This window comes from Stegostoma tigrinum, chromosome 15, assembly GCF_030684315.1.
Source record: "Stegostoma tigrinum isolate sSteTig4 chromosome 15, sSteTig4.hap1, whole genome shotgun sequence".
In the NCBI taxonomy this organism is placed as follows: domain Eukaryota; kingdom Metazoa; phylum Chordata; class Chondrichthyes; order Orectolobiformes; family Stegostomatidae; genus Stegostoma; species Stegostoma tigrinum.
Genome location: NC_081368.1, coordinates 36,499,976 through 36,514,202, shown reverse-complemented (window position 1 = coordinate 36,514,202; position 14,227 = coordinate 36,499,976). Strand labels below are relative to the sequence as shown.

At 40.5% G+C, this 14,227-nt stretch overlaps 1 protein-coding gene across 6 annotated transcripts in view; it reads right to left on the bottom strand.

Annotated features, from left to right (window-relative positions):
* Positions 1-14,227, bottom strand: part of efnb1 (ephrin-B1) — a 210,056-nt gene that overhangs the window by 71,791 nt on the left and 124,038 nt on the right. For all 6 annotated transcript variants that reach the window (XM_048544214.2, XM_048544217.2, XM_048544215.2 and 3 more), the window contains exon 2: positions 11,413-11,690. In XM_048544214.2, the coding sequence (XP_048400171.1) occupies positions 11,413-11,690 (278 nt within the window). The remainder of the gene's footprint in view (positions 1-11,412; positions 11,691-14,227) is intronic.

The window sequence follows — 14,227 nt, the reverse complement described above, 5'->3', positions numbered from 1 at the left end:
CTCAGTCTGAACATCTACTATAGCATTCAGTGGGGTAGGTCCTGCCTAAGTTACAACAAAAGCCTTCACATGCTCCTTTAGGGTTGAGACCATAAGTATTCCCAAGATTGTTGATGATGGGGATTTAGGGAATTTGATGTCACTGAATATCATGGGAAATTGGGTAGATTATAGATTGTTGGAGATGGTCATTGTCTGGCGCTTGGTATGAATGCTACATCAGGGAATAACCACCCCAGCAGATTATGAAGTTTGGCAACACTTCCAAAACTGAACACAAACAGGCCATTATAATAGCTGTGGCAAATCATGTAACTTGTAACATTTGAGCTATAGTCAATACCAATTCTCATGTGAAGATCTAATTGAACATGAACATTTCCAATTATCCAGGGATATAAACATTTTCATTAACCCAAAAAGACCATGAATTCTCCAGACATTCTGTCTTCAATGTTTAATCTGAACAAAAGGGAAACTTGCAACTCAATTGATGGCAGATGGAAATTAATGCTCCCATTGTATCATAATAAATACTTCAAATGCTCAAAGGTATTAACCATGACATGGGAAGTTGGAGTCAACATAAGCACCACCACCTTATTTGGAAAGAATGTCAAACTTATTAAGAACTACATGTTGAGTCAGCCATTTTTATTCTGCTTTTAAAAATCAGGTAACTATAATTCCATGAGAAGTCTATTGTGCCAACAGTTCAGTGGTCAGAAAGCCCAACCACAAACTAGTTGTAAGCCATCAAACAGCCAAGCTAATAAAAGCAATACCTTGAAAGCAGGGAATGCCGACTGGGATAACGACCTTCGAACCTATTCCACCAAGTTGACCTGGGAAGCAAACTGGAAATTCAATTACAAGAGACTTCAACCTGCTGAGAATCCTTTGCATTACAAAATCCTTATTTCAACTTTGGAAGCAACAAGGCCATTCAAGAGATTCAAGGCCAAGCACATCGGTGATCAGGGACCATTATTCAAGATTAAGATAATTACGGATATTTTTAATATCCATACAGGTGGGACTTGAACCCAGGACAACGTGTCCAGAAGTAGGCTCATTACCATAGCACCACGAGAGCCCCCCTTGAGATAATTATAAATATATTCGAAATCAACATGTTCACAGATGTTATGAACTGGTGTGGAACAATAGTTTTCAGTATTGCTGTCAAAATTTTGTCAGGTCCCATAGGCCACCCAGTTTCCTGAGCTTTTTGATGCCATGTGGTATGAATCAAACTGGCTGAAGACTGACATCTGTGATGCTGGGACCTCAAGAGGAGGCTGAGCTGGATCACCCACACAACACAGCTGCAAAGCAGCCTTCTTTTTTGGACTGATGTGCTGGGGGCGCCATCATTTAAAATGCACCTGTGCCAGGTAGATTGGTGAGAATAAGACCTATTATTCTTTTCCTCATCACCTGCTACATACCCAGTCTCACAAATAAGCAGCAGGATGTTTCCTTGGCCATGCTTGGCATGTTCTCATAGCACGTCACACATCCAGAAGATACCAAAGTGGACTCTCTCTCATCATGTGTTCCAGCTGCCCAGTGACCTCTGGTGCAAGAACTTTCCCCTGGATAATGGGGGAGGATAAATGAAGCTTGGCTGAGGTTACCCCTTGGGAGTTAAATAGTTGGCACTTACTGACCAGATTCAAAAAGAAATGATGGACACTTGCCTCAGACAAACGACCACCTTTAATGTTTAACTTAATTTGTGAAGGCAGGCAGTCTATTTAATGGAGGAGAGCACAGAAGCCAAGCCTAACCCCTGCACATTTATATGGCACTTTAACAAAGTACCAAAGTGCTTCACAAGAGTTATAATCAAACCAAATTTAACACCAAGTGCACAAGGAGATATTAGTGCATGTTAGATATTCGGCGACCGATAGTTTAAAGAAATAGAACAGAAGGGGTGGCGAGGTTTTGCAAGGAACAACCAGCGCTGTGGGACTAGGCAGATGATGGAGGAGCAATTAAAGATGGAACTACACTTCTCTGACATTAACATATTCAGAAATAATTATCTTCCCTTATGAGCAGGCGTAAGATAATATTCAAGAGTGGGAATCTTAGTTGATGTTTTCTGATACAAGGGCACTGGTGTGATTTGTACACCAAATGTGTTGCTCAGGTTAATGTGAACTAGCTCAGTGCAGAGCAGAAAATTGACCTGCAAGTGTGGCACAGTACCACAGCAGATGCCACCTAGTTTTGCTCTAATTTTAAAAAAAAACTTTCCTCCTTATTTAAAGACATATTGCAGGCTGCAGCTTCAAACATTGTATTCCTGATATTATGCTCTCCATTATGCTTTCAAGCTACTTGTGTCTGGCTTTGGATCCAAGCAAATGAAGCACGACTCAGCACTCAATGGAGCACTCATTGGCATTCCTCCAAAGCCCTCAATGTTCTGCAATAGTTACTCCAGCTATGCTTCTACTCTCTCAGCTATTTTACTTTATCCCTGCCTGTTTCATGGTGCGTCAAAGATTTCTGACAAGATCACTTCTTTAATCAAATGATCTTGGACATGTTAAGAATGTGTAGCCTGCAATCCACCCACAGTCTGAATTAACATAGGTCCAAATAAACACCCTCTGATCTACTGTGACTCACTCAAAGTCCAATTTTTTTTTCTCAGTGACTAGAACTGGAAACTCTGGGCTGAATCATGCTTTGTTTTGGCTAAGTCTGAGTTACATCAAGCCTTTTGGACGGTTTATGCTGTGTAGCAGGGGATGCTCTGTTGATGTATTTTACCACTTACCATTCCTGAAACTAACTGCCACTTAAAGCATATCTGCCGCTACATTGGCATCCCTTACGTCCAGTCAATCTTTTCACAGATGGCTAGCTACGCACCTAGATGAACACTGGCAATCTGAAGCTGCACTGCTCACTGACAGACAGAATGCGAACATACTGGAAAAGGGGAAGATGATACATGATCCTCCAACAGGGACCTGGAGGTCCTGCTGAACAGGGTGGTGAAGAGGAGAAGAATCCCCCTCCTAAAGGACTGGCAGAGGAGATCATGCTACCACACTCAGGCAGGCTGGTCTGAGGTCACCACTCAGTCACTGCCAATTTCAGGGTGTGGCAGAATGGCCAGCAATGTTGAAAGAAGGTTAATGTGATGTGATATGAAGTGATGGAAGTCAGGATGGTTTTAGATTCAGTGCTGGTTTTTGTGTTGCATTAGTTATCCTTGAATGGTGTAGGTTTGTGATGCCACAATGGGCCTGAGTAGTCCTGGCTTGTGAAAAGCAGCTGGGTGGAAGTGTACCCTATTATGGAGGCAGCAAGTTTATATGGGATTGGATGTAATGTGGAAGATGTAGAACTATCATAATGAGAAACAACTGCAGAAATTCCAAATACAGTCAATCACTAAATCCTGCTAACTTTCATCTCCAAAAGGCACCTGTTTTCTAATTTTGTCTTCTGCTCAATTCTTCAAACTCTTACATTGCTTCTCACCCCTCACAGTTATGCTCATCAGCACCTTTCAGTTTTGCTGTTATGTGTTTCCCTTCTGTGTGTTTTCTCTGTACAACTCTTGCAGGGCCCTTCTCTCTGCAGGTCTTCCCTCTCTGCTGCACAGTCTGTTGTATTTCACTGTCCCCAGTCTTTACCTGAGTTAGCAGATGTGCTTTAAAAAAACTAAAAGCCTAGTGCCAGATACGGTACTTCAATGTCATCAATTTAGACTGCAGTGCTTCCTTATGGATGTAATTACAACAGCTTATTTTCATCATAGCTTTGCAGATATCAAAGTCTTGCTATGTTGAACCTATGTTCTAGGTGAGATAGTACAACACTTGGGTCCTCCACAGTTGTCTCAATATAACTTCACTTCCATTTACTCTTCATTCTTTCTCAAACTCCAAAAGAATCTTCAATCAACTCGAATACATCAACAGGTGGCAACACTGGGGATGATGGTCCAAATGGAAATACTTCTGAATTCTTGAATTAATTTTATATAGTTTAAATCTTCAACAAAATCTCAATCTAAAGCCCAACTCCAACCAGAAGAGATGAGAAGAATAGACAGTCAGTCTTGCATTCCTCCTGTCACAGTTTGAAACTAACCAGACAGCCCAACATTTTTACAAGCTTTTTCATAAGAAGACTATCACAGAGACTCTCTCATTAATTTGGGCAGTAAGGCAATTGTCTGCACAGAACATTACAAATGTTCACAGGGAGGCTGCGAGATATGTTAACCACAACATTTCAGCTGCAATATACAGACAGATCTGCATGACCAACTCTGAAAGCTAACTTCAATCACAGTGCAATATTCATAGATAGAGACCAGCAAGATTCCAGGTTCTAAATAGTATAGTTCCCAGATCTAATCTAAACTGGCTCTAAAACTCTTCATAGTTCGCAATTCCCCCAGCTATTAACCAGGTTTCCTGCTCTTGTTTACTATCTAAAGCACCTTGTTAAATATTAGTTATACCTTGATATACATTGGTTAAAGCATCCTCTAGAACTTTGCTTAAGTAGCTTTCCTTTCATGTATAAATGAAGACAGGGACTGGCAGTGGATTATTTGAGCACTGGAGTTATTATCCTAGGAATTAACCAGACTCTTATCTTCATAAATGAACCTATTTTCAGATTCCTTTGCATGTCTAATTCTATACTGCAAAATAATTAGTCCATTTATAGGAATTATCCTCTGTTGACCACAGCGCTACAGGGGATTTAAATTAAATGAACATGTCCACTCAGTTCAGACACTGTTCAAGTTCGAAGGAAGTAAAAAAAAGTCTTCCCATTCTCCTCCAATCTCTGTCTTTACAGCAATGTACAGAGATCTCAGTAAATTTCAAGAGAGGTAAAATCTTTCTGGACAAGGCCAAACTGTTGTGGTGCATGCTGAACTGCTTTAAAAACATGTCCTACATCTTGGAAAATTAATATCAGATGTTTCTGTTGTACCTCAGCCCAGTGTTGTGCACCCAGGAGCATGAAAAGATCATCTAGTGAGAGGTCAGCAAGCACTAAATGAAAAAGAAGACAGCAGAACAGAAGTTTAAAATAGACAGCTCTTCCCTCAGGATTAAACCCTGACCTACATTCTCTTGTCCTGTAACTAAAGCCCACTTTCAGATAAAAGGGATTCTAAATGAGTTTTGTCATATAGAGAGATCTCTAGAATAGAAATAAAACAGCCTACGCAGTTTCCACAGATCAGTGGGCCAAAACAATCACCTGGCTAGTAAGAAGTGGGGACGGGGGTCTTTGTGGTTTGTGACGATTTGATGTTTCCCTTCGAACAGTTTCAAGTTTATTGAATTTATGGCCACCCACACTAGTTGCCTACGATGAGCCCTCTAACACACTAGCCATTGGGAATTACGTTTCTCCTTGTCAGGCTCATAACTTTCTTGGTGTAACTAATTCATAATACTCTGTCACATAGGAAGTAACACCTTCAGAAAAAAACAAATTCAGTAAAATGCCAATGAAGATGGTCCAGAGAAATGAACATTGCATTATCAAAGAAGAGCAGATTTCTCCACGTGGCTGGACCAACTCTTGTGATGAAATTGAAAACTTCCCTCAATACTTAAATGACCTTACATTACTAAAAAAATTACAACGGGCACCTGTTTCCAGGAGGGTTGTGAAGACTGTCAGTTTCCATACAGTCCTCTGTATTGCTACTTTCGTGAATTCAGCTTGCTAATAGGAGACTTAAACAGAGCAATGATTTGCTCACTGATATATTATTCATCTGAACTGATTGTGAATTTGACCTCCAATGAAGTCGTCATATCCTCCAGTGTCCACATTCTGAACCAAGTGAAATCATTCATCAAGTACCCACATTTGTTCCTTTTGCATCCTAAAAACAGCAGTTTATCTTATCCAGTCTCGTTTGCATTCTAATTCCCATTATTTTTTAGATGTGCAGTTTGGTCTACATTCATTGGTCCAGAAATAGTTGATGTTCCAACCTTTAATTTAATGGGAGAATGTAGTAAACACTCTATGCTTTCTCCAGTGATTAAGATTCAAGGTTAACTGTCACACATAGGCTATGTTATCCACTCATCGTACAATGACACACAGTTATCCTCAAAACAGATTTCATTGGTCTCTGAAAACTCTGGAGTACATAATAAAAAGTGACGAGGAAAAGCGGAGTTGTAACATGTCCATTGGCCAACTTCAAAAATGACAGGTTTACCAGTTAGACATATTTAGGGTATATTGTGATGTACCATTTACTTACACAGTAGTCAGGGGATTCCAGATTCAATTTATGAGCAACATTACAAGAGCTCTGATGAGATGCTACAAAAATGCAACATTTTATTTCTTCACACAACCTTTAACTTACCCTAAAGTGAGGGCTGACAGATCACATCTTCAACAGGCAAAGCAATCTTAGGTGACACTCAAACCAAGAGCTGTTTCCTGGAACTGGGCGGTTCACATTTTTATATATCCAACAGTTCTAGCTCTTCTATCTCTCCTGCTTGTTAAGAAACTTTCCCTCCCTTATTAAAAGTTTTAGGAATTCACTGTTGATTAATTTTATTTTCTGCTTGTCACTGGAAGACAATTAAATACAAACACAGGTGGGCAGTTAGGTTTGTCAGAGACAGTACCAGCACCGAAGCACACAGGGAGCGATCAAAGACAGATTGACCCTGTTTACGATGATAGGCAGCTGTCAATGTTAATCACCTTGATGTTCTACAGCTAAGACAAACTAACTGCAGAGTGTCAATTTAAAAGCTGACAAGAAAGGAAAGAGCAGAGATAACATCTAATTAATAGCACTGTGATGGAAAGGGAGCTGATGAAGGGTCTAGGCCCGAAACGTCAGCTTTTGTGCTCCTGAGATGCTGCTTGGCCTGCTGTGTTCATCCAGCTCCACACTTTGTTATCTTGGATTCTCCAGCATCTGCAGTTCCTATTATCACTTATACATTGTCTGAAATGACTTTAAAACATTGAAGAAGATCTGATTTTGTATCTCCTATGAACATCAAAAGCATTCTCTCTGAAAAACGTATGGTATTTTCGAGATTACGTTATGACTACTCCAGACCAAGAAAGAAACAGTATGCACAGTTAGCCATGAACTTGTTAATTAATATCAGTCTTGGATTTTAAAGGATTGTAGGTTGCAAGAACAAAAGCTGAGAAGTACGGGGCCTCATAGTTTGAGGTCCTGGGAGATTTTTGAGCTGGAAATATATCTAACACTCTGCAAAGTTACGAGTCTTATGCATTTAAGTCGAAAATGGGTAACAGGGAAAAAAGTAACAACAGAGTGAGCATTCACGTGAGCAGTACCATCTACATAATTACTACTGTTCCTAGTAGGTGTCTGCCTCCAGGTTATTAAAGAAAAACAGACTCCAAACTAACTAAAGTCCATGAATTTAAGTCTGACTGTGTCATTGTTAAAGAAACACAGTATACATCACCATAGAAAGCGATGCAGTGGCACATGATCTTGCTCTCTCTGGCAGCCTCACAGCAAGATAAATCCAGGTGCTTCTTAATACAGTTAATGTGTTGTTTATCCAAAAAAAACTCACTAAATGATTATTTGGCTACATAATAAGACCAAGTATATTAAAATAATTAGGACTAATTCTTCCATAGACAATTCATTGTCCAAATCCAGTTAACTAGTTCCAGAAGTGAACTGGATAAGGCATTACGTACTCATTCAAAATTAGAGGAATGAGATGCAATCTTATTGAAACATGTACAATTCTTTGGGGACTTGGTAGTGTAGATGTGGAAAAGTCGATTTTTTCTTCTAGACAACTAGAGGACATAACCTTAGAATAAAGGGTCACTGTTTAAGACACAGATGAGGGGGAATTTCTTCTCTCAGAGTGTAATGAATCTATGGAATTCTTTACCAATGAGTGCTGTCAAGGCTGAATCATTACTTACATTCAAGGCTAAGACAGACAGATTGATAATCAGTAAAGAAATCAAGGTTTAGTGGGAAAAAGCAGGAAGGTGGAATTGAGGATTATCAGATCAACCAGTGAATCTCATTGAATAGCAGAGCAGATGCAGGGGCTACCGCTACCACAGGGGCTAACTGTCCTACTTCTTTTATGGTCTTATACTCTTGAACAGAGAAAAGCATTTACAGCGCAATGGGAAAATCAATGGCTGAATTGTTTTTCTCCCCCCCACCCCCAGACAGCAGAACAGTAAAGATGAGTTAAATGATCTCCATCTGTTTTTAGACCAGACAATGATTTTATAGCGGGCATAATCCAGCAGGAGGTACATACTTTGGACATAATAGCTGGAGTCATTTCATTCGCCTGCACCTATTTGTTTTAGTAACTAAAATATTTCCTTCTCTTCACTGAATCTCAGAAGAAAACACATCTTAGTTGTGAGCAGTCAAAAGCCTCTATTTGACTTCACTCACTTGAGTGTTCATGGTGACTCCCACTTGAATTTGTGCAGGATTGCCTCGTGGTTCAGAAGGAATTCAGTTTTTGTGACAGAGAATGGAAGCAGGAATTTCTTGCTGTATGAGGAAATTAGTTCATAATATAAACCTATTTCCTCCACCTCTGTCCCAATTACTCAGCAGTGGCAGATTATAGGATGAAAACTATTTCAGGGTATGTCATCACAAAACTATAGAATGCTCTGGTCAGACCACAGCTAGAGTTTAATGAAATGTTTGGGTTATTCAGCCACAAAAGAAGATATCCAAGCATTGGAAACCATGCAAGAACAGCCACAAGGTTGGTCCCTGATGCTTGAGACTGGAATGATGAGCAGTCACTGGAGGAACCTGGGGCTAGGTTTTACATGACACACCAGTAAGTGTGAACACAAGAGGTCTTGTTAAAGCCAACCAGTGACCTTCCTACCACCCACATGTCCACCACATACTCCTACAATAAAAGCAGCATTGAGCGGCATCAGGTGAGTCAACTGAAGCACTTTAGTGGGAAATTAATGTCACTGTCACTGGGTTTTAACCAGTAGCAAGGGTGACCGAAGCTAAGTGTCCAGTCTGACAGGTTTGGAGGACCCTTGCTTAAACATTTACTCCTTCTCCATCAGGTTGCTCTCACCACATGAGCCTCCCAAATTGCAAGCAGCCATCTCTTTGGACCTGCCAAGTTTCTACCTATGATATCCCCAAACACCTGCTCAAATCCTGATCCAACTAATCACAGCTCTGTCCCACATTGCTAGTGAAATGCCAGCCTCTGATTGGTTGGCAGCTCTCTTAGCTGGCACATGCTGTTCCTGAATGGGGGAATCCAGTCTTCAGCCTCTTGCCAGCCAATTAACTGCTTTCACGGCTGTAGACTGGCAGACTGCCTCAATTCTTTAGAAAGGTAGAGAAAATGATACCTTGTACTATTCAGCTTTTGGACTTTTCAGTCTTAAACAAATCTGCTTATACAGTAATATATACTGGTGTAAAACATAGGAAGCAATATTAAATGGGTAGATCCAAACAATTATTTCAAACCAAGCTGAGAGTAGAACAATGCTGCACAGGTATAAATTCCAAAGATTGAATTTACGATCGAGAGGTCCTGAAAAGAAGTGGAACACCAAATATAATATCAAACGTTAACCATTGAATCAATTAAGAACAAACTCAATGCTGCAATTAGGAAACCGTATAGATATTCTAGATGGATAAACTGAATGGCCTTCCTCTTCTGTAGTCATCTTGCAATCTTAAAAGAATTCATTTTTTTGTTCCAATAAATTATGGAATCAAATTGCTGTAACCACTAAACCTTGTAGCCTAATTGGATATTTGAAATCATATTGGTCAATTCTGCAGCATCAAGTTACTGAGGTGACATTCTTATGGAAAAACATTCAAAAAAATCTCGAGTTTTATTTCCTTAGTTCATCGTTTCAATGCATTATTTAATACATTCCTCTTTATGTTACTGTGAACAGTCATTAGCTCACTGTCACTTATATAAAAAAGCAATAGAGGAAGTTAACTGTCATTTGTCATAATTTACATCAAATAGCCCCTCACTTTTGATGTTTACTCAATTTCCCTACCAACCGCAAAATGAGCACAAGTCCCATTTGGGCTTTCAGTGTTATGAGAACATGATTTACTCTAGTTCTGAGTATATCTTAGTGCATGTTTGAAGTAGGAAAATCGAAAGCTGAAAATGCTATTTGTACATTTTCAAAGTGATTATTACTATTTAAAAATAAATCTAAATGAACCACAGAACTATAAGATGGTCATAAGCACAGCAGATGTCATTGAGCCCATTAAGTCTATGCTGGCATCACACAAGTGCATTGCAGCTGTCCTGGCTGCTCCAGGTTTACCCATTGCCCAGCAATTGCTTTTCCTTCTAGCACATATCAAATTCCCAGCTGAAAACTGGGAATTTGATAAGTGAACCTTCATCCATGCACTTCCAGGCAATTTGTTTTCTGTGTGTAAGAATACCCCTATGCCACTTCTTGTTCCTTTGTTAGTTGTATTAAATTAGTTCTCAACCATGATGCCAGTGGGCACAATTTTCTTCTATTCTTTCTGTATCGATCCCTCTTGGCTTGGAGCTTTGAACTCTATCAAACCTCTCCAAACCTCTTCTCCAAGGGAAATATCTATCTTATTGTAACTGAAGTTTCTCAACACTGGAACTTTATTCACTAATCTTTTCCGTGCTCTCTCTAATGTCTTCATATTGTTCCTAAAGCGTGGCACCTAAGAGCTGGATGCAATACTCCAACTGAGGCCAAGGCATTGCTTTATACAAGTCTGACATAACTTCCTTGCTTTTCTACCCAATGTTCTAACAATAAAGCCTAGGATGCTGTATGCTTTATGAATTACTCTCTCAAACTGGCCTGCCACCTTCAATGACTTATTCACATAAACACCCTGTTCCTGGTCTCCCTCCCGAACTATATTCTTACTTTGTTTTGTTTTTTCCCCACATTCTCCCCACCAAAATGAATTACTCCACTGCAATGATTTTCATCTGGTCTGCCAGTTCCACCAATATGTCTGTTTCCTTTTGAAGCTCTACGTTATCCTCCTCACTGTTCACAAGTTTCATGTTGTATGTAAATTTTGAAATTATGTCCAGTAAACTGGGTCATTAATATAATCTAGGAACAGTAAGGGTCTTTGCACAATTACCTGGGGAATTCTCCTAAAAACCTCCCTCCAGACAGAAAAAAAAACAAACACTCATTAATGACTACTATTCAGTCTGCTAAGTCTTTATTTCATGTAGAATGTGTATACTGCTTAGTTAAACTGACAATGACTTAATTTGACCTAGATTTCATTGCCAGGAATCCTGCATTATTGCAGCCTCATCATAACGAGCCTGTCCAATGGGTACTCACAGATAATGAAGTAATCTCGGTTTCTAGCGAACTCTAGCCCCATGTAGTTGGGGCTAAACTCCTGGAATTTGATTGTGAATTTTATTTCCTTATCAGGTTTGTTACATGCAACAAGCAAGTGAGGGTTGATGACAGTGCTGCACGCCTCTGCTTGGGCCTCAGTCACCAGGTACAGCTTGTAATATTCATACTGGTCTTGATTGTTCATTTTCGGACAGATTATATCCAGCTTGTCGCCGATCTCTGGGTACAATACCAGGCCTTTCCCAGCTTGGAATCTAAAAAAAGGATGAAGAGGAGTTATAAGGCTGGTGTTTTAACAGAACCAAGTTTCTACCACCCATCCAGCACTAATGATGCCCTTTGAAAGCTAACAACAGTAGTGTATATTGCAGCATTAAAGGAACTGCCTGCAGTTAACCTTTAAATACACGATGTGCTTGAATATATGTGGAAGAGAAACAAGTATTGTCTCCACTCAAGATTCTCTCCCATTATCTTTCTGGTACAGGGTACACCAAAAGCCAATCCTATCATCATTCAATTCCCACATGTGAACAGTTGATTGGAAAAAAAGACTATTGATGAGAAACTTGTCAGATTTTCCTTTCTGTAGCCCCTGATGACTGAGGCCAACTGCAATACAGCTCTGGCTGAGATCAATTAATTCAACAGAGACCAGAATCAAAGTATGGCCTTTCTGGACTTTACAGCTTATTACCACTAATTAGTGTATTGAACCACTGGGGCCAGTTAAGATACAAGGTTTCAGTGACACTTCATCCACAATGCTACACAAAGAAACATTTCTATGACCAGTTAACTTAAGCCAATATATCACTGCTTACCAAATCACCTGAAGTGAACTCAATGGTGAAACACAGATTGTGGCCCTGAGGGAATATCACACAGCGTCAAATATAACATCAACGACATCACAAACAATGAAAGGCTTTTTTAAAAAAAGAATTAGGTACCTGGTTTCCCTGATGTTTCCAGAGCCAAGGAAATTCATGGTTTGATTCATGAACGACATTGAGAAATTAATGTCAGCTGCAACTACTGCTGTGCTGTGACAATTAGTCAGTTCCCCCATGGTTAAAGACAGAAAAAGTCAGGAATTCTACTTCTAACCACACTCTAGTAAACTTTGCCACAAGAAGCTGGCTTAGCAGGAGTGCACCAGGCAGAATATAACACCCTCCCTCAAGGCAAACTTGGTAACAGAGCACTTCATCAAGCAGGAGGTTGGTGGCTTGGGAACCTGCTAGACTGAATGCTCCTGTTGAGGGGAGGGACACTTGCTGGAGGATTTCCAGTGTTTTTGGGGGGGTGAGGTCAGGGTGTCAAGGTTGTTTATAGAATTTTTTTTCATAGAATCCCTACAGTGTGGAAACAGGCCCTTTGGCCCAACATGTCCACACCGAACCTCAGAGCATCCTACCCAGGCCTATTCCCCCACCGTATCTACACCTCCCTAAACACTATGGGCAATTTAGCATAGCTAATCTACCTAGCCTGCACACCTTTGGACTGTGGGAGGAAACCAGAGCACCCAGAGGAAACCCATGCAGACACGGGGAGAATTTGCTAACTCCACACAGACAGTTGCCCAAGGCTGGAATTGAACCCAAGTCCCGGGTGCTGTGAGGCAGCAGTGCTAACCAGTGTGCCACCTGAGTCTGGTTGTTCCTTCAAGTATAAGGAAGGGGGTGAGGCACTGATGGAAAGCCTCCTGTCCTTGTTACTCCAGTCCTTTTCCTTGTGAACCCTCCCCTGAACAAGTGTCCTGTGTCCTTTAGTGACCCTGGGTCTCATCTCCCCCAGTGGCACTGCTCAGAAATGCCCAGCTGCCAGTCTTCTAATTCGAGATGAATGGTTTCCACACTAAAGGGCACTCAATCCTAGCTAAGACCTGCTATCCTAAATGACTGTCTGATTGGGAAGGTCTACAGAATTAAATGCCAAAAAACAATCAAAGGTCAGAAATCACACAACACCAAGTTGTAGTCTAACAGGTTTATTTGAAAACACAAGCTTTCGGAGTCTTACTCCTTCTTCAGTTGTTAATAAGAAGGTGTTAGAAGGAGTAAGACTCCAAAAGCTTGTGTTTTCAAATAAACCTGTTGGGATATAATCTGGTAGTGAGAGATTTCTGACCTTGTCCGCCCCCATACAAAACCAGCAGCTTCACATCAAAGAAAAGGCAGCATATATGGCTTGCCTGCTGTCCAGCCAGCAGGTGAGACCCTCATTGCCGCCATTAAGTACTATTCACATGTCAGAAGTGCCTACGGACTGTTCCTGTCTAGGCCCACACAATTGAATCAGTACTCAATTAGAGCTAGTATGGCAGATGTATTGCTCAGAACTGAATTCCAGTAACGTTAATACCTTCAGGAAAGATAAACAAAACCTGGAGTGGGCAATTTGCTTCTGTAAATCTTGTCAAGATTGCATCTCTATTTGTCCTACAACTGTGCTTACAGTGCAAAAGCAATTCTCTTTGACAGTGGAATGCTTTGCAGCATCCTGAGGTTATGAATGGTGCTATATAAATTCCTTGTTAGCCCAGGCAGCATTCCAGCAGCCAGACAGAACAAACAGAGACAGATACAAAAAGACACAGGCTCTAATAAACATGATTGCACAATAAATGGGAAGCAGGAATGTGGTGGAGTCTAACAAGCAACATATCTGACGATGGAGGATTTCGTGGGGGAGGGATGAATTTAAAATAGATTCAGTGTCTATCACAATTTTCAGTTACATTTGGTGGAACTGCACTCAGTTTCTGGCTATCACACAATGGAAG